The 21153-nt window shown below is 46.3% G+C and overlaps 1 protein-coding gene across 2 annotated transcripts in view; it reads right to left on the reverse strand.

Moving 5' to 3' along the window:
- The window catches only part of slc9a8 (solute carrier family 9 member 8), a 194121-nt gene extending 173466 nt beyond the window's left edge, over window positions 1–20655 (reverse strand). For both annotated transcript variants that reach the window (XM_084461744.1, XM_084461743.1), the window contains exon 1: window positions 20357–20655. In XM_084461744.1, the coding sequence (XP_084317870.1) occupies window positions 20357–20574 (218 nt within the window). In that variant the 5' untranslated portion in view covers window positions 20575–20655. The remainder of the gene's footprint in view (window positions 1–20356) is intronic.
- Window positions 20656–21153: the final 498 nt, after the last annotated feature.

A 21153-nucleotide genomic window follows, 5' to 3' on the forward strand; every position in this document is an offset into this window, starting at 1 on the left:
AGACCCACAGGCTAGCAGAGGGTGTGGGTATGGTTTCCTAAAATCGTCCCCACCGGGGCCTTGAAACCCGATCTCCCGGGTGGGAGTTCGAAGCTTTCACCGCTACTCTACTCGTGCTTTGGAGACCAGCGGGTTGATTTTGGTGTCCTTCATTATTTTGGTGTGCTGGGACTACTGCCTCTTGTGGCGCCAACAGAGAAATGCAGGTCAACATTCAATGGAGTAAGGGAGTGAGTGACAACCCGCCTAACGCTATCTATGGTGCGCTGGCTTACAGCCACGCACAAGAATAAAAGGAGGAACGAATCGTCAAATCTCATCCTCTGTCTAGAAAAAGTCGTCAGACAGATTAAACTACAAACCAAAGTCCTCCCAGGCCACTGACAACTCACGCATAGCCAACGACCTGACCAACAACTGCACCCCCCAGCCCCCACATCTGCAGGAGGCCAGTCATTCCGCACTGCACCCCCCCCCCCCCCCCCCCCCGGCACTCCCTCCTCACTGCGACATAGCCCTTCTCCATCCTGGAGAAGAATGTGAATTGTCTACTCAAGAGACAGAAGCCCCGGAAAGCATCTGGACCCGACTGTCTCATCTACATCTTATACTGCTGGCTGTATACCTGATGATACAACTTTGCCAGTGCATTAATCATTTTTGTTAGTAATGACCAGTGTTTCCTGTGGAACTGATCTCTTGGTGTGGTGGTGTGTGAAAAAAGAGTCCGATTTCGAAACCAAAGCGGGGGATCGGAGACCGCCCTCCTTCCTCCCTTGTTCCTCTCTCCTGTCCCCTTCCTATAAGTAGGCCTATAAAGATGGCCTAACTTATCTCGTAAGGCTGGTAAAGTCCTAGAGCTTAAAATGTAATTAATTACATGTAACTGGACGGGATAAAACGGTAACCACACAGGCACTTAATAAATCATATGGTTTATAGACATATTTTAATCAGATGTATTGTAGGTTACCATTATAACAGCAGCTGTTATAATGGTAACAGCTGCTGTTTTCTGTTATTTTGATTGGCATTTTTTAGGTGGCTGGAGGAACATTAACGCAAGTTAGTTCAGTCAGCCAAAAAGACCGTCGCACAATCCATCAGGCAGCGCTGCACCTGACTCGCACGAAAGTTGCAGAACCTACTCGCGCTTGTGGTGTATGTCTCCTTGACAACGCTCGCTTGAAGGGCTGACTGACGGACAGACAGACAGTAGCGCGTAGCTCAAATGGAGCAGGCTCCGCTTCGGCTCAAACTGTATTTTCAGTAGGGGTGTAACGGTACGAAAACATCACGGTTCGGTACGGGCGTCTCGGTTTGGTTCAGGAGCGGCTCGCCTGCACTACTCTGATTCCTTTTCTATTCTTTGAAAATGATCTTGAATCAATCTTATTTCATTTACAAACAGCAATACCTTTCAGGCTGCATCACTGCCCCCCTCCCCAAAGAAAAAAACCAACAACAACAACAACATAACAAAACAACAATGTTGACCAGTGGAATAGCCTACAATGCTGTGTCAAGTAACTTTGCTGTTTCTTTTTCTTTTAAGTGTTTCCCCCTCATTCATACCCCATTTACCCCACTTCACTCAACATTCATATTTTTAGCCAGAAAATTGTCAACACTGTCAGCAGACAGGGAAGACCTGCTGGCAGTGATGATGTCCCCAGCAGTAGAAAATGAAATAAACCCTAACCCTAACAAATAGCCTACTAAATTAAAATCTTTACAAAAAAATAAATCTGCCTTTTTTCCCAGAGAGATATAGGCCTAGACTATGTGTGCAAACGTGCGTGTACAAACAAGCGCGCGCTGTGTGCAGCTTCAGAGTTTCATTTCTCTCATTGCAAGGACTATAGCCTGCATTGGAACCTCTGTGATATATACATTATTCCCTTAGCCTACCTGTGTTTCATTACGGTGCATTAGGCTAAGGAAAACGAACAGAATTAATAGTTTTACCTCAGGAGGACGGTAATGAGGACGACTGAATATCAACGCGAGCCCACTGACAAATGTGAGTTGTGCGCTGATATGATGACACTGCTCGTAGGCTACTCGTTTCCAAATCACAGACAGATCGCAAGGGACTGTAGCCTATATCAAATGACTTATGTGCTCGACAAAATATGGTAGGCCTAAGTAACTTGCGGTACAATTAGATGGGAGATGGATTACAAAGGCTCCCATGTATAGCCTATTTCGCAATGTGAGCGAGCCGAACTGAGGGGGGGAGGGGGTGGCGCACACACACCTGCGATGAGAGGAGACTCGTTTTCACAGTGACAGAAGCGATGGCAGAGAGAGTGAAAGGTTCAAAGTGTGGCGCTATTTCACAAGAGTCGATTAAGAAACAGCCCATTGTCACAACTGTGACAAATATTTTGCGTCAGTCTACTGAAAGGGATCTGCTCGAATGATCTGTCGGGTCACTCGGCACATGACTGTACCGTTCGGTTTGCTCGGCACATGTCTGTACCGTACCGAGTGCCCCGTACCGTACGATACGAATACATTTACCGTGACACCCCTAATTTTCAGATAACGTTACGTAACGTTAGCAACACAAGGCCAATTTATCATATTCATTTTTAACTTGTCCGATCAGACAACTGCATGAGGCATTCCTCTTGCCCGAACAGAGTTTACTGGTCCCTGGGAAGCAGGCAAAACTGTTAGCCTACTACAGGTAGCTTGCCTTGTTCCTTAATCCCTCGGTGTGAATCATGGCTAGCCGGCAATAACCTAGCCTACCTGACTGGTCTCATCATTCTCCTCTCTCTTCCTCTTCAAAAATAGTTGTATGCCCATCTGGAAAATTGTATCGTTGTAACCTCATGCCGCTCACTGAAGAAAAAATCCCTTCATGAGTCTTCCGATCACCTCAGAAAGGAGCAGCATGGAGCGGCACAGAGCGCGCGGCCTATAGACTCTTTATTGAAAATAAATAGTCCTAATGTGGGCGCGACAGTGGTTTTGAAAGCGCATTAAGAAAGAAATATTTAGAAAGTTTTATTTATATATAGCCTAATTTGTATTATTGTTTTTTGTATCAAATGTTTGGTGTGGCGGCAAGGATGTTGCTGTGGCGGTGCGCCACGGCAAAACCTTACCAGCGGAAACGCTGAATGATTAATAATTAATTATAGTGACAAGATGAATGTCATCTTGTTGTAACACCTAGGCCTAAATGGCACTATGTGGCATGTCAGGCCTTAGCCCCGATGTGACCCCAGAGATACGCTGTCGCTCCTCTAATTTGGGGTCACGTATAAAAGGATATAGAAAAGGGTGACCGGACTATTCCGGACATCGAATTTCAAATCTGACGCTCACCATGCATTCCTGTAGATGTCTTTTGTCATGCCTTGTCTTTTCGTTTATAGGTTTTTAGCCGTTTTTTGTGGCATCGTCATTATTTTTCTAGGTAGTCTTCTTCAACTGCCATACAACTCCGCATAGCGGACAGCGTCTGGTCGGAAATCCTGGAAACTACCTCGAAAAATAATGACGATGCCACAAAAAACGGCTAAAAAGATCACTTAACGGAAGCGCAGAGCTTTCAAAACCCATAGTTTGTTAGAATAGGCGTTTCTGCTTTGGTGATGTTTATTTGACACTTTTAAATATGAGCGCCAAGTATGGGGCGCCAAATGTAAACCCTTGCATCTGTAAAATAAAAGCTCCATTTTACCAGATTTAGCACTAACACACATTGAAAACATTCCATATGTCACTTTTTTTATTTAGCGTGAAATTCGTGTAAAATAAGGTAAACTTTTTCACAGTTGATGTTTTGTAGCCTAGTAATTATTTGATAGTTAAATGTTAAATCCAAATGTTAAATCTAAGTCTAAATGTTAAAGTCCCAGTTAACCAAAATCTGAGATTTGCTTGAAAACACATTCCATGTGTTAGTGATGCATTGCTGATAACATGTAAAAATGGGATGAACCATGTGTAGTACTGAATTGTGAAGTTAGACCAGTTTTGTGTTTTTGACCAGTTTTGATTTCTGGATTTTCTGGGCGGGCTTAAAATGGTACTTGTTGACGTAGAGCGGTGTTCTTAGCATATCCCCGCCCTAACACTTTATAAAGCTAGAACGGATTTGAATCTTCGGTTCTCCTGCTCAATCTTGAGTCTAGAATTAGCTAGTTTTAACCAGCAGTCTAGAATTAGCTAGTTTTTCTTAGTTAGCAATGCCTATGCATAAAACTAAACGAAAATGCATCCTTCCTGGATGCCAGCAGGAATGGGATGATAAGGTCTCCTTCTTTCAACTCCCGAGTAAAGCTGAAATGAGAAGCAAATGGTTAGCATTTTTGAAGAGCCATGGTGTTACAGAGGAGTTTGTCACCGCTAGCGCCCGCCTCTGCAGCAAACATTTCACTCCCGAAAGCTTCTGCAATTATAATATGAGGCTTTTGGGTTTCACGGACTCACGACTGGTCCTGGTAAATTCTGCGGAGCCAACCATCTCCCTCCCCGGCCTCCATTCTCCTCCTGTCGCATCAACCTTTGGTGCCGACACCGCTGCCTTGTGTGCTTATAGCTAATTAATGTTATAACGTTAGCTAGGTAAAGTAAGCAATAGGAAAATACACTGCTACGTTAATATACAAAATATGTGTCTTGACATTTATGTGGTAATGTCAGCTATGATGAATTATATGTAATCTTAGGAGGAATTATAGCTAACATTAGCTATGTAGTTTGTTGCAGATGGGAGTGTGTATATAACCTTAGTCTAGCTAACATAGCAGCACCGACCAGGCGACCACCCACCCAAAAAACGTTATGGATGACATATTATGACTATAAGCGTTAACTATACAGAAACTGCCTGCCATATTTGTGGCACCTGATGTGCGTATGGGTTCACCGGTAATGGTTACAATCATTTACAATTTACAATCAGTTACAATCCAGCGGAAGACCGGGAGGCGGGAGCGAGGGGGATGGTAAAGGTAGACCAGCTGCAGCTGGAGAAAGACGCACCCTCTGCCAGTGAAGCGGTGCTCGGCGGCTACTGGTTAAATATTCCAGTTCTGTTGGATATGTTGCCGGAAAGTTGAAGCCGAGTGCTCGTTATTCTCACACATAACATTGCCAACGAGAGTGGATGAGTCTGTCCCGATTATCAACTCCGGTAGTGTACGCTTCTTTGCACTATCAGCGCTGTTCAAGCCAGTGACTAAAAGGTACATTTTAAACAACTTTTTCCATTGATCCCAAGGGACGACAGGATCGCCTGGGAGGGATAGGAATGGGTCCGGAGGTGGCAGGGAGAAAGTAGGGACAGACTCATACATTCCTCGTTGCCTGTTTTTGTATTTTGCATCTAAGGGCAGTAACACTGGCGCGTTGGTATAGAGTAGCTACAGTTTTACCTGTGTTGTTTGTCAGGAGGTAGGTTAGGAGGAAGCATCTGTGCGTTTGACTCATTAAACAAGTGTAATTTCAACTCCTCTCTGTTTTCACAAAGCTGTGCCTTCCTACCACAAAATAGACAGCGTGCCAGTGTGACAATATGCAGACCAGAGAACTGTACTATTTGACAGGTTCTTCCGTTCACACCCCCTCCCCACGCAATTGGGTGTGGCTTCGGTGCCTTCAGCAGACATGCCCCCACAGTCTCAGACCAGAGAATGCTGCTGATTTTTAACCGATTTTGAAGCCTTATTTTATATACTTAGCGACATTTTTAATCACTCAGATTTGGCTGGCTGGTTAATGACATGTTTTCCTGTGGTGTATGAAGCTCATAACAAAATTTTGAACTGGGTTAATCTGGACTTTAAATATAAATGTTAATTATAAATGCTAAATCTAAATGTTAAATACAAATGTTAAATATAAATGCTAAATATAAATGTTAAAGGAGTAGAAAAGGGAAAATGCATGTTTAGCCCCGTTTTATATGATTGGTGGAAGTAACAAAAATGTATAATAAATATGTTGTCGATTAAAATGCAATTGAATTAAATGTGTGATCGATTAAAATGCAATCAAATTAAATGTGTGAATGATTAAAATGCAATCAAATTCAATTATTCATTAAATTAATCATTCAATTATTCATTAAATTAATCGTTAAACTGCACTTTTATAATTTAGGTGTGCTTTTATCATTAAAAGTGTGCTTTCATCATTGGATTGTGCGTTTATCATAACAGTGTGCTTGCACTTTTATCATTAGACTGAGCTTTTGCCCTTTCCCAACACACACCACTCTAACGATAAAGCTTTTTTAACTGGTGTGTGTTATATGTGTCAATCAGCTGACCACGCCCACAGGTGTACATCCAGGCTATCCTTGTCGATTGGACATGTCTTTTGATGAAAAATGTCATGTGCATGACTGCAGTTTTCAAAAAATGGCGCAGGCATCCTCTGATGTGCAGGGTTTTATTGTAAATAAATTTTGAGTCTGTCGAGATCTTGCTATCAGCGACGACGTCCTCCTTTTCAACTTGGAATGGCTAAAATGTTTTCTTGTTAATGCACAAGCTAGCGGAGTTCAAATAAATCCAAGGGTGGTCGAGCTAGTAGCTGATGCGACAAGCGAACTTCTAAGGTTACAGCTAACTGAAGCCAGTTTTTCCCATTGACGTATATGCAGACAGACGTGGTTTAGTAGGGAGACCCCGTTTAAACATTTCTCAGGAAACGTTGGAGTGGTTTGTCAATTGCGGCTATTCCGCCTTTGGAATAGCTGAGTGCCTTGGAGTACACCCCAATACCAACAGACAGTGGCGATTCTGGACCTTTTTGACTGGGGGGGGGGGCACAGAGATATGCCAGACTGGAAATTCAGTTGTTTTTATCTACATGCGTGCATGTGAAGAAGCAAAACACATGTTCCCAAAGCACAAGTCAAACCTACAAGCTATAGTAGCCTAAAGATTTTTTTATTTTTTTTACAAACTGGATATTTCTACCCACTACAGAAATCACAATAATTAAAACGGTTTTAAAAAAACTTCACTGCATAAGAGCCTACCATAATTTTTACTCACACTGGTTCCCCAGCCTCCTCAGCACACACATCACAGGAGTGGTCCATATTTGTCATGTTTTGTGATTGAAATGTCAAAATCATGACACCAAACAAATGTAATCAAGTGTCCACTGTCCATAATTTATTCTTTTAACATGGTACCTCCATATTAAGGCTACATTCAGAAAAAAAAATCATCAATCACATGTCTTCAGCCAGTTTATAAACAACTTTTGCAGCAGCTGAATACGTCTTACACTAGACAGCAGTTTAGCCACAGTTAATTGAAAAAGGTCAAAGAGTGCCGAAATGCAGTTTTATTTACAAAACTTGCATTGCCGGAACCAAACTCCTGGATAGGGGTTGGACCCTGTTCTTCTCCGGAGTTGCTCACGGTATGAGGCGTAAGGCAGGTGTGGCTATACTAGCTAGCCCCCAGCTGAGCGCCTCTGTGCTGGAGTTCACCCCAGTGGACGATAGGGTCGCCTCCCTGCGCCTTAGGACTGTGGGGGGGGGGTACTCTGACTGTGGTTTGTGCTTATGCACCGAACAGCAGTTCAGAGTACTCGGCCTTCCTGCAGACCCTAAGTGGAGTCCTATTTGGGGCTCCTGCAGGGGACTCCACTGTCCTACTGGGGGACTTCAATGCACACGTAGGCAATGATGGAGAAACTTGGAGGGGCGTGATTGGGAGGCATGGCCACCACGATCTGAACCCGAGTGGTGTTTTGTTGTTGGACTTCTGTGCTAGTCACGGTTTATCCATAACAAACACCATGTTTGAACACAAGGATGCCCACAAGTACACCTGGCATCAGAACACCTTAGGCCGAAGGTCGATGATCGATTTCGTTATCGTATCATCTGATCTGAGGCCATGTGTTTTGGACACTCAGGTAAAAAAAGGGGCAGAGCTGTCCACTGATCACCATCTGGTGGTGAGCTGGTTTCGATGGCGGGGGAAGCTTCTGGACAGACCTGGAAAACCCAAGCGTGTAGTGAGGGTGAACTGAAGAAGGACTGAAGAAGGAGGCCTTCCGGGATATGTTAGCCCGGGAGACCCCAGAAGCAGTTGCAAGGTATCGACTGGACCGGAGGGCTGCGGCTTCGGCCGTGACCAAGGCAAAGCAGCGGGTGTGGGAGGAGTTCGGAGAAACCATGGAGAAGGACTTTGGTCGGCACCAAAGTGTTTCTGGAAGACCATCAGACACCTCAGGAAAGGAAAGCGGGGGACCATCCAAGCTGTATACAGCAAGGAGGGGACACTGCTAACCTCAACTGAGGAGGTTGTTGAGCGTTGGAAGGAGCACTTTGAGGAACTCCTGAACCCGACTAATCCACCCTCTACGATCGAGGCAGAGCCGGAAGATGATGGGGGGTCGTCAATTTCCTTGGAGGAGGTCACTGAGGTAGTCAAACAACTCCACAGTGGCAGAGCCCCAGGGACTGATGAGATCCGTCCAGAAATGCTGAAGGTGCTGGGTGTTGAGGGGCTGTCTTGGTTGACACGCCTCTTTAACATTGCGTGGAATTCTGGGTCAGTGCCAAAAGTGGCAGACTGGGGTGGTGGTCCCAATATTCAAAAAAGGGGACCAGAGGGTGTGCCAATTATAGAGACATCACATTACTCAGCCTCCCAGGGAAAGTTTACTCCAAGGTGCTGGAAAGGAGGGTCTGGCCGATAGTCGAACCTCAGATCGAAGAGGAACAATGCGGATTTCGTACTGGTCGTGGAACCACCGTGTGAATGAATTTCAAGTCTCACCAAAGTGTTCTCTTTTCCTACTTGACTGTTGTTCTAACTTTGTAGTTCGTTCTCATAGATCAGTCTGTTAAAACTACAAATTCTTCCTGTGTGACATCACTTCCCTGTCCTCTTCATCCTGAAACTATGTCACTTCCTTTTTCACTGTATAACCTATCAACCTCGTCCACATCTGACTCACTCTGCCTGGATTCACTGTGCTAGAGTCCGACTCTGCAGCATCGTAACAGAATAAAACTATTGCCTTTGTTTAAAACCAGCTTGACCGACCACTCAGCGTGTTCTTTGAAATCTAAACTAAACCATTTTTCCTTAACAACCGACCAGCTCTTCACTCTCGCGAGGATCTTGGAGGGGGCTTGGGAGTTTGCCCAACCTGTCTACATGTGTTTTGTCGACTTGGAGAAGGCTTACAACCGGGTCCCTCGAGAGGTCTTGTGGAGGGTTATGCGAGAGTATGGGGTGAGGGGGTCCCTACTTAGGGCCATCCAATCCCTATACACCCAGAGCGAGAGCTGTGTCCGGGTCCTCGGCAGTAAGTCGTCTTCCTTTCCGGTGGGGGTTGGCCTCCGCCAGGACTGCGCTTTGTCACCAATCCTGTTTGTGATTTTCATGGACAGGATATCGAGGCGTAGCCGTGGGGAGGTGGGTTTGCAGTTCGGTGAGCTGGGGATCACGTCGCTGCTATTTGCAGATGATGTTGTCCTGATGGCATCATCTGCCTGCGACCTCCAGCACTCTCTGGATAGGTTCGCAACTGAGTGTGAAGCGGCTGGGATGAGAATCAGCACTTCTAAATCTGAGGCCATGGTTCTCAGCAGGAAACCGGTGACCTGTCCGCTCCGAGTAGGAAATGAGTCCTTACCCCAAGTGAAGGAGTTCAAGTATCTGGGGGTCTTGTTCACGAGGTAGGGAAGTCCGCCGAAAGTCAATGGGGGCTGTACGTTTTCTTGCATTGAAACTGCCTGAGCTGTACACAAAGTGCTACCATTGTACACGTACTCACGAAAATGTGTACAGCCTCAATACAGTCCCAATAAGGGCTGTACACCCGAGTGTACAGGCCCGATTTCACCACCTGGGGGTGACTCCGACCCGCCGCCAACCGCACTATGGGGGCCTATGGGCCCCGTACGCGGCGTACAATGCCCATGCCACCCGGCTGGAGGCCGTACGCCCTGTACAGCTCAGGCGGTACGCGCCTGGGCCGTACGCGGCGTACAACCCGGGCAGGTTCCTTGGACGGCTGTACACGCGTGTACAGCCCAGGCACTTTTCAGTCAAAAACGGCGTCCCCGACCATGCGACCTCTCGGGACGCCGTTTTTGGGCGTGGCCTCACCAAATTCGAACCCAGCGCCCTCCGGAGGGCGCCGATGAGGCCTGCGGTGCCCAAAAGTGTCTCGGGCCGGTTTTGAGTTTGACCCCCACCGATCGGGCTGACGTCCGGTCAGGGCGGAGGCCCGACCGTGGCCTAACGGCGTGCGGAGTTTCGGACCAATCGGAGAGCTCGATTTTCAAAGTTGTCCGATCGGCACGACGTCCGGTGAGCGTGATCGGGCCCTCGGGGCCTAAGGGCCCTCTGTACGTCGGACCAATCGGAGCATCCCATATGGGCCAATCCGAGAACGGGATATTCAGAGCGGTCCGATCGGCACGAAATCCGGCGTGCGTGATCGTCACCTCGAGGCCAAAGGGCCGTACGGGTTTCGGACCGATCGGACCGCTCAATTTGTTTTAATACGCTACAGTACACAGGCGTGTACAGCCGCCACAGGTCGGTGTACAACAGCAATAGGTTTACATGATAAAATTAAAATTGCTCGAATCGGCTCAAACCTCTGCACAGTAACAGTACACCATGGAGACATGAACATACTGCCATATCAGCCTCCTAGCCCCTGTCAATTTGGAGATATATCGGCCTGGACACTTGCCATGCAAACCTATTGCCGTTGTACACTGACCTGTGGCGGCTGTACACGGCTGTTTCTCCAAAACGGATGGGGCTAGAAGGCTGACACTTGGTGGTCTTAGAGTACCCAGGGGTGCCATGAACATACTGCCATATCAGCCTCCTAGCACAATAATCTTTGGAGATATTGACCATTAGGGTAGGATTAGGGTTACACTCACGCGCTTGTTTCTCCAAAGTGGTTTGGCCTAGAAGGATGCCACTTGGTGGTCTTAGACTACCCTTTGGTGGCATGAACATACTACAGTATCAGCCTCCTAGCCCCATCCATGTTGGAGAAACAGGCGTGTACAACCGCCACAGGAATGAATGGGGGAAATCACCATTCAAACTGTTGCCGTTGTACACATGACCTTTTGAAACAGAGGTCACAGCTCCCTGAGGACCTTTACATGCACAGTACAGACACAGTACTCGGGTCAGTTACTCAGCATGCACTGCCATTGCAGAATGTGCAGAGCTTTCGTCTCTGCTACCTTCGGTCGGGTTACGGGAAGCGACTTAGGGAGAATATGTACAGCCGCCGAATTCCTATGGCGCCTGTACACGCACATTGTTTTACTTTACAGAGGGGGTTCCGAAAGCACTAGAGGCCTCAAAATCGGGTCAGTGGGTCATGAGTGAGTGCCCTTCGAGACTGTGCAGAGATATTTCAGCTAACCCCTCTAGAAAAAAAAATCCTCACATATCTCCAAATTTGCCCCAGGACACTGTCAGGCTCTAAGAGTACAACACCCTTCTGTGCAAGAATTGATCATTTTGATCCAAAATGAAAACCGCTTAATCTTGGGGGCTGACGCTGAAATATGTTGATCCTTGGACACTCTAGAGCAATCTAAGTTTTTATTCATATCTGTGGGATGTTTGTAGGCCGTACGGGAAAGGCGTACAGTGCCAATAGGTTTATATGGCGGCTGTACATTCCTTTATTTCCACACTTAACAGAGAGCTAGGAGGCTGATATTCCAGTATGTTTATGTCAACACTTGGTACTTTAACACCACCGAGCTATAGCCTTCTACCACCAATCGCTTTGGAGAAACGGGCGTGTACAGCTGCCACAGGTTGGTGTACAACAGCAATAGGTTTACATGATAAAATTCAAATTGCTCGGATTGGCTCGAAACTCTGCACAGTAACAGTACACCATGGAGACATGAACATACTGCCATATCAGCCTCCTAGCCCCCACCACTTTGGAGAAAATGGCGTGTACAGCCGCCATAGGTCGGTGTACAACCGCAATAGGTTTACATGTTAAAATTAAAATTGCTCGGATTGGCTCGAAACCTAGTAACAGTACACCATGGAGACACGGCCGAAACCGCGGGCGTACAACGCTCACAGGCTCCGCAGGGATGGTCGCCCTCTTGTGGAACGGGCCGGGATCGCCCCAGGGGGGCGGTAAAACCCGTAAAACCTGGGGTCCGTCCGGAGGGCCGCCGGGCGTCGGTCCGGGCCGCCAACGGGGGGCGCCGGCGCGAGCCGGGGACCCGGGCGGCTTTTTAGAGACCGCCCGCCTATTTTTGGCGGACCCCGGCGGCACGCGGGATCGGAATGTACAGCCTTCGAAAAGTGTAAAGCCGCCACAGTTTTTTAACATGGGGCCCTGTGGCGGCTGTACGCCACTTCCTGATGGGGGGTGAGGGAACCATGGAGAGGGAGTTTGGCCGGAGAATCGGAGCAGCTGGTGCGGTTCTGCAGTCGCTTTACCGCACTGTTGTGACGAAAAGAGAGCTGAGCCAAAAGGCAAAGCTCTCGATCTACCAGTCTATCTTCATCCCCACCCTCACCTATGGTCATGAAGGGTGGGTCATGACCGAAAGAACGAGATCACGGATACAAGCGGCCGAAATGAGTTTTCTCCGGAGGGTGGCTGGGGTCTCCCTGAGAGATCGGGTGAGAAGTTCAGTCATCCGGGAGCGACTCAGAGTAGAGCCGCTGCTCCTTTGCGTCGAAAGGAGCCAGTTGAGGTGGTTCGGGCATCTAGTGAGGATGCCTCCTGGGCGCCTCCCTAGGGAGGTGTTCCAGGCGTGTCCGGCTGGGAGGAGGCCGCGGGGTGGACCCAGGACTAGGTGGCGGGACTACATCTCCGCACTGGCCTGTGAGCGGCTAAAGATTCCCCAGGCAGAGCTGGTTGATGCTTCTAGGGAAAGGGATGTCTGGGGCCCCCTGCTGGAGCTGCTGCCTCCGCGACCCGACCCCGAATAAGCGGATGAAGATGGATGGATGGACTTGCATTGCTCCCTGCCACTTCCTGTAGGTTCTAGGCTACATACAGTGATGTGCACAGCCTGCATGTAAAGAGTCACCATTGCCAGCACTGTTGTTGGTAACCTCCCCTTGCCTTCGGGACCACGGGAACCAGATTTTGCAGAACCTGGCGCTGCTGCAGAACAAGCCTGAATGACACCATAAACCAATATGCACCAATCTCCATCCAAAAGCAAATGTTAAAATGAAACTGTTCATTGTCTGAAATTAAACTAACCACAATCTCATTGACATGATCAAGGTAATTAAATATGTTTACCAATGGGAAGTCTGGAACTAGCAGGATTTTGCCTACCCAATACCCATGTAGACACACATTGCCTACCCATGTAGCTACACATTCAAGCTGGCTCTGGCTGTCATCCTTATCATCACTACAAACAGTGCTGGCTGCTCTGGCTGCTGTCTTACATTTGAATTTGAAAATAAACCGAGCTGTTAGTTGGAGTTCTGACATATAATTCGCCATAAAGTAAAATTCTAGTTAATCTGGAAAGGCTTTTTTAAATATTTAGCATATAACTATTTAGTCGCAGCACATATGTGTGTAAACTTCCGCAAACTAGGTAGCCTAGCAACATAAACAATAACTATAGCTACCGTAAGTAGTTCCGCTTCCTGAATCCCCTCTGCGGATTTATCTACACATCTACAACGGTCGCTTCAATACAAGTCAATGGATTTCATAAAATGTTAAATAAAACCCTACAGGATTCATACTTTGCGGCTAATTTGATATCAGAACACCAACTGACACCAATTACTCCCTCAGTGAGCTTCTTGTCTTTGACATCGAGAGTTTAAGATGTTTTTGAAAGATTTTTCAAGGTGCCCACCCACATCCATTGTATGACCAAAACGGTGGTAGAGCAATTATCAGACTTTCTCAAAAGTGCTAGTTTTGTCAATATTTTGATCTGAACCATTGTATATGATCATAAGTAACCTTAAAACAGGGCTAAACATGCATTTTTCCTTTACTACTCCTTTAAATATAAATGTTAAATATAAATGCAAAATATAAATGTTAAATATAAATCTAAATGCTAAATCTAAATGTTAAATCTAAATGTTAAATCTAAATGTTAATTGTTAAATGTACGCTTTACATTCGGCAAGCTAATATGCAAATTTGATGCGCCCACTGCTGAAGGATGCGGTTTGCGCTGCACTCACTGCTGGGTTCAGCGAAGAAGCCGCGGAGGACAACGGAGTTTAGTCAATTCGCAGAGGACAGCACAAAATAGGCGGACTTTACGAGCGGGCCGACACTCGCCATTTGTTGTTGCCAGCAATAGCTATAGCTAGATATGTATTTGTCCCGTGCTAAAAAGCGTGCGCTTGCACTAGCCCTGTTAGCAAGGAGGAGAGCACCAAGGAAGAGGAGAGTGTGGGTGCATGAAACCCTCAGGTCCAGAGAGCAGTTTGGTGAATTCAGGCTTGTGAAGGAGCTCCATTTCCACAGCGATAGGTTCCAGCTCTACTTTCGCCTTTCTGTGGAGCAGTTTGACAGTCTGCAGGGGAGAGTCGGACCAAGGATCCAGACAAATTACAGAGAGCCAATTTCTCCAACAGATTGGCTGGCAATTTGTCTGAGGTGGATGATTTATGTGAAAATAAAACGATGCCTTTAGTAGCCCAGGCTAGCCTAGCCATTTAGCAAGGTCCGCTAGCTAGTTAGCTACAGTCATGAGAAGTATAAGCCTGCGTCTGCAGGCATACAGTGTGGCGACAGCGGCGGTAAAAAACATATTACAACCCGCAACCACGAGGGGCAGTAAAGCACTGCTACAGTGAGGCTACAGTAGGCTTGTCTGACAAACAGTTGCCATTGCTTAGACTAATGTAGGCTACGTTTCTCAGTTTGACCGGACTGAATTGCGAACTGCTCTTTTGGATTAGGTACAGCAAAGACAGTAGACATAAAATTGGTTATTTAAAGGGCTATCATTTTACCAACTGATCGGACTTCATTCATTAGGCTATTTAGACTTCATTCATTCAAACCCGGAAACTCAGAAATCCCACATTTTCTACGATGCAATCAGAGTAATGACACTACGATATACAATCAATAAATAGCGCTAAACCAGCAAAGACTAATTAATTTCATCCCGTATTTACCAACCTATGATAGACTTATTCCATTCAAAGCACACGCTACCACAACTGCCCAATGGCTCAATCGATAGTGTTGCAGACTTGTAATTCAAAGTGCGCGGGTTCGATTCCGCGTCCCTGCTGCCGGAAGGACATGGAAAGCATTTCAAGAAGGAAAGACAATGTTTTATTTGTAGTAGGCTATTATTATTACAAGGTCTAATGTCTAATTTACATAGTATATAAAACAATCAAATGTAGGCTATTAAGCTACGGTAGTTGTATAATAGTTAGTTTCTGTAGGCTATTCTATGTGCGAAAAAATAACTGGCCAGTAGCCCTGGCATAATCAGTTTGAATGTGCGGTTGACGCCTGGAACTTGCTAACGACTAGCAACCCCCTCCCCCACAGCCATCAGCATACTAGCTATGAAACACATCCATCCAGGTAATTTGAATATGAACAGGTAACAGGGGAGGGGTGTTGCAACAGCATCCTGTTCAACAGTTCAGTTGCAACAGTCCAGGGGCCTCATTTATCATTGAGGTACGCCATATTTTACACGGTCTTTTTCGCGATTTCAGGCGTACGCCATTTCCCCCCCCCACATTGCGATTTATCAAGCCGAAAGGGCGAAAATTTAGTCGCCTTTCTCCGCGCTTTTGTAGGACACCTCTCAACTTGTCCTACCGATTTACACGGTGTTCTACGCCCTTTTTGAACACAGGGGGAACTGGCGACGCAGGTGATGCGTCGGTGAATTACTATGTTTGACGGAGAGAATAAGAGCGACAGTTTCTGAACGCACAATCATGTAGGCTAATAGCCCAATTCAGCACAAACATATATCGCAATGCAAGATTAGACGTGTCCTCTAACCGGCTCATTCATGGTCCGATATGGATTTGTTCCCCAAACTGAACCTATGCGCTGTCCCAAACCTTTCCGCGCTATATGTCACACACCTAATGCAGGCACTCCATCAAACGGCAATAATTGACCAATTAGATTGTCAGTAATATGTGATCATGTGGACCCGTTTGCTGTTTGGTAAGCATATAAATGACAGTCCTCCTGTGCGTAATGCGAGCCTAAATGAATCCGGCGCTACTCGGCCTACTGGCCGAGATAGAACTCCAAAGAGGTGACGGCGATGGCGACTGCACCCACAAAAGGGCACCATCAGTGAATGAATAGCTCTATGTGAATCGCTAAAATGTGCACACTATAAATACCCAAATCATATGTGACATGCTCATCACAAGTGTAGTGGCACGGTGGCCTGGCTCCACGCATGACTCATTCATCCTGGCGCACAGCAGGGTAGGGGCTAGACTGGAGGCAGGCGCTGCGCGTGACGGCTGGCTTGTTGGTGTGTGCATAGCCAAGATACATATTCTTTGTCTTATTTACTTTAATCTTTATTAGCATTTTCCATCCATACAACGACAATACAATAAAACATAAAAACTTACAATAACAGCTTATGGGTACTTCCATCCATGCAGCTTTTTTTTCTTACTCAAATATGACCATTTTAATATTAGTGGTATCATCACACTTCCTTCTATAATCCATCCATTTTTCCCATCTCCCTTCAAACTTTCCTTCCTGCATCCTCAATGCATAAATACATCTCATAAATCTCCTCCACAACACCCACCACTGCTCCTTGGTTGGGGGTTCCACCTTATACCAAGCCCTCATTATTGTCTTTTTACTAGCAACCAATAGTACTTTCACTAGGTATCTGTCCCCTCCTTGTACATCATTCTGTTATGTTTGCCAAGATGTATATTCAAAGCTGATAAGAATGAGAACCAGTCAAGACCCCACCACAAAATGAGGACCCAAGCCCTCAGCCCCCTCCCCGTCATGAGGTTTACCAGCGGGGCCAAAGGGCCCACACTGAGGTCATGCGCCAGCTATGAAGACACAAACAAGTAAGGTTCACATTTCTACCATTTTATTGTCTGTTGGTGGGTGACTGTGTGACATGTGTGAGTGCGTTTTTGAGTGAATGTGTGAGGTCCGTGAGTGTGGTAGTGAGTGACTGTGTGAGGTCCGTGAGTGTGGTAGTGAGTGACAGTGTGAGGTCCGTGACAGCATGTGTGAGGGAATGAAGTGCAGTGAGGATGTCCTGTTGGCTCTGGTGGTGTAGTGTGGTGACCTCCACCAACTGCTGAACAACTGCCCCACAACTGCCCCAATCCCTTCTGCCATTTCCCTCTGGGCCTCTAGGGTCATGAGCCTCCAGCACAGCGTCTGATAGGAAGCCCAGCCCTCAGGGACCCTTGAGGCAGGGACGCTGGCAGCCGGAGGTGGAGGCGTGGGCGGTGGAGACGGAGGCGCTGGAGATGGCACTGGAGGTGGAGGCCGGTGCGCTGGAGGTGGAGGCACTGGAGGTCGTGGCACTGGATGTAGAGGCTGCAACCGGCGGGGGCACGACCGTCAGGTCAAGGACCACTGCAGACTCCCCCTCCTCTGAGTCCCACCCCACGTCAGAGTCTGGAGAAACAATTTCAGTCATTTTCTTTGAGTTTGTCTGTTAACTTGATTATGCATTAAACATTTTATTGTGTAGCCATATTCAATTGATATGTTTTTCTGTTGGCAGCCAAATAAATGCTTAAGTGTGATTTACCGGGTGATTTAGATGAGAGTCTTAATTTCCCAGAGGGGAAAATGTTTAATATGGTCTAACATTATGAAGTGGTCATCTGTGTTATCGTTCCCTGTTTTTGGTCCTGAATCAATCATAGCCTACCACAGAATGTGTGGAATGTTTGCTTTCCTCACAGCCACATAATACAGCATGTCCGTGTAGCCTACGCCACATACAGGATGCACGAAACGTACAGTAGGCTACCTAAACTGTAGGAGCAATCAGACAAATGTAGGCTCGTACAAATAGCTTACCTTCCGAAGATGATTTTCTTTCCTCGCGTGGACCTCACCAACAAGCACATGCACCTCCGTCTCCGAAAAGTTTCTCTTCTTTCCGCGTTTTTCCATAAACGTCTTTGTCTGTCCTAATGCTCCACGCTATATTATGTCGGTTCCTTCCGGGGTATCCACGTTGTGCGCTGTCATAGTTTTGACCATATATGGTTGAATTTGGGCGTGGAGAGGGCGGAACACGGGGCGCGTGCGCGTACGCTCTCTCCTCCGCCAGTCTCGGATTTCTCGTGCAGGAAAGGGCGTACGACATTTTTGATAGATCCGAAAAGCGTGTAAATATTCTCGTCGTACGCTACATTTCGCATTTTCCGCGTTTTCGTCGTACGCCCTCTTTTACACCAGAATTTACACGCTCTTTGATAAATGAGGCCCCAGGTTTGTTGCGGGCGAGTGGTGGTAGACCTAGCCTATACAGTAGCAGTCGAGCCATATGTATGCTAAGTTAGGTAATATGGGCAAACATATCAACTGACCAGTTATCAAAAATACCATCAAACAGGTTATGCTTGCTTGCTGTTTCCAAATAAATGTCAAGCTTGTTTGATTTGACTGCAATACATGCACAATTTACAGTCAAGTGGTTGCATGTTGCCCGAACTTGTTCCTTCATCTGAAGCTATTTTCCATTCATCCAACTTTGTGTGCACAGCGTTCCATATAGCCTACTGTTGCACATTTACAATAACGTAGGCTACCTAAATAAATAAATAATAAGGTGAACAGTAGGGGGCCGTCCCCACTGGTCAACTGTCACTCGGGTCAATTTCCGCGTCCAATTCAAAACCAACGGAGAGCGTTTGCGTCGAATGATCTTCCGGTCGAGGGGAAAACGCACTGGCGGTGCGTCGCGGAGTCGCGAGCTAATTAGCATAAAATAGACATCCATCTTATTTTATGCTAATGTACGTGACCAGTGTCCAATCAGGAGAGGGTATTACACGTTTGTCTGGAATTTTGCTCTCCCAGCTGTATTGCATGTCCCTGCATTAGCATTGTGAAGTATCTGCCATCATATCACGATTCTGTCAAATATATCATTTCGAAAAAATATTTTTTTATCCAGGCATCTTAGTTTCATTATAGTGGAGCAGGTTATATTTGCTCTTATGTGGTATTCATTTTGTTCACAAGTTCGCGATCGTACAGCCAGGCTACAGAGCTCCAGGAACCCCTATGCCAAGCCGAGCTGCATCACATTCTGGGCCGGCCACAATTTGATGCAGCTCGGCTTGGCATAGGGGTCCCTGGAGCTCTGTAGCCTGGCTGTATGATCGCGAACTTGTGAACAAAATAAATACCACATACGAGCAAACATAACCTGCTCCGCTATAATGAAACTGATAAAACTAAGATGCCTGGATAAATAAATATTGTTTTGAACCGATATATTTGACAGAATCAGTATTCTATGCAAGATTATAACGCTCGTTAGCTTGAAGCCCGAACACGCCCACCCAAGCAGATGAAAACGCGGAGGGCACGCGGACACGTGTTAATTCCCGCTGACCAGTGGGGACGGGCACTAGCCTAGTAATAATAGGCTATCATATATTGTTATCACAGCAGCGCAGATAGAGATTAGGCTAGGCCTACAATTAGATCTTGGATTCCAGATTATTTTGAAAGCAGGAATGCGCACCGGATTTTGACAATGGGGATAGAAATGAAGTAGGCAACTGGGGGCAAGAAGAAATAACAACAGCAGACGACATTTATTTTAATAGCCTACCCTAAATTTACAGTTGCTCTTGCGTGCAGACAGGGCTGCGATAAAGACGGCATGGATAGCTCCTAGGGGAGCACTGCTCATTAATGCTTTAAAGTCTGGATACAGCTGGCGCGCTGCACACTGGTATCTAGTGGTATCTTTGTCCAATATTGGCGTTATTGATTTTTTTCCTTTTTATGATTGTACTTTCTCCACGGTCCCTAAAATTCCGAATATGAATGTCTGACGAAGGTCGAGCGTGAAACCAACTTTACCTCGGTGACAACTGAGGGAGAGGAGAGAAATGCACCGCGTGATCAGCCAAGAGACTACTGCTGAAAAGTTTCTACAATTTTCCCTCAAGCTCTCTACAGCATGCCCAACATTATTATGCATATTCACAGTAAAACAGGAAATAAGCCAATTAGTGCATGCTGTTGGAGGACTACCATACTTTATATTTTGTGTGAGCCTAGCCTACTTATTTTGACTGCTTTCAGCAGCACTGAGAAACTGGAGCACCATATTTAAAGTGATGATGGTAGATAATTATCGTGTTCTCACCTGGTAGACTTCCCATCTTTCTGAAACTGGTTGACAGTAGATATATTTTCATCCTCCAACAGTGAATTTACAGTGCTCTCATGATCCTGATCCACTGCGTCGTCTCGCTCATGCTTTTTCAACAACGATACCGCTCTAGTCTCATCTCGGTCTGACACGCACAACTTCAGTAACATAAATAGAACGAAAATAGCACATTTACATACGATGCCTTTCATTCTTAAGCCGTGCTTTACAACCGCGATGACATTATTGTCTTTGTTTTGTTTTTTACAGAAGACAAAATTGTGTCCCTTGTTATCGAGCACCACATCACAGTTTCTCTTCCTGGATAATGGAGTCCCGGGACTTGTAGTTCTCCACGTCGCACCTCGCCTACCTTAGAGAGTTAATCTGTAAATGATGGAATTATGAGAGAGGCAGAAACTACAAAACTAATATTATCAATGACCGTGTTGTTTGATTTTGATTTTTATCGAAACATTTAGATCATAGCAACGTTGATTGACCGATTTTAACTACAATCCCCATAAGGCATATAGGCCTAGTAAACGCTGGGCACGTTCAATCTGAAAACGGTGTGCACCGTTTGCGCGATTTTTTCTCCTAGAATGACGACAGAATGTTTTGCAATTACCACGCCCCGAACTAATTTCATTGGTCGCTCACTCCACACCCCCCCCCCCTCCGTGAACGTCCAGTCTGTGTATGTTTGTATGTGTGCAAATTCCATCAGGCGTAAGTTAGGGTACGATGAAATACTTCACCAGTGTAGCAGTAATATTAATGTTGACACG

This window comes from Borostomias antarcticus, assembly GCF_949987555.1.
Source record: "Borostomias antarcticus genome assembly, chromosome: 3".
NCBI classification, from domain to species: Eukaryota; Metazoa; Chordata; class Actinopteri; order Stomiiformes; family Stomiidae; genus Borostomias; species Borostomias antarcticus.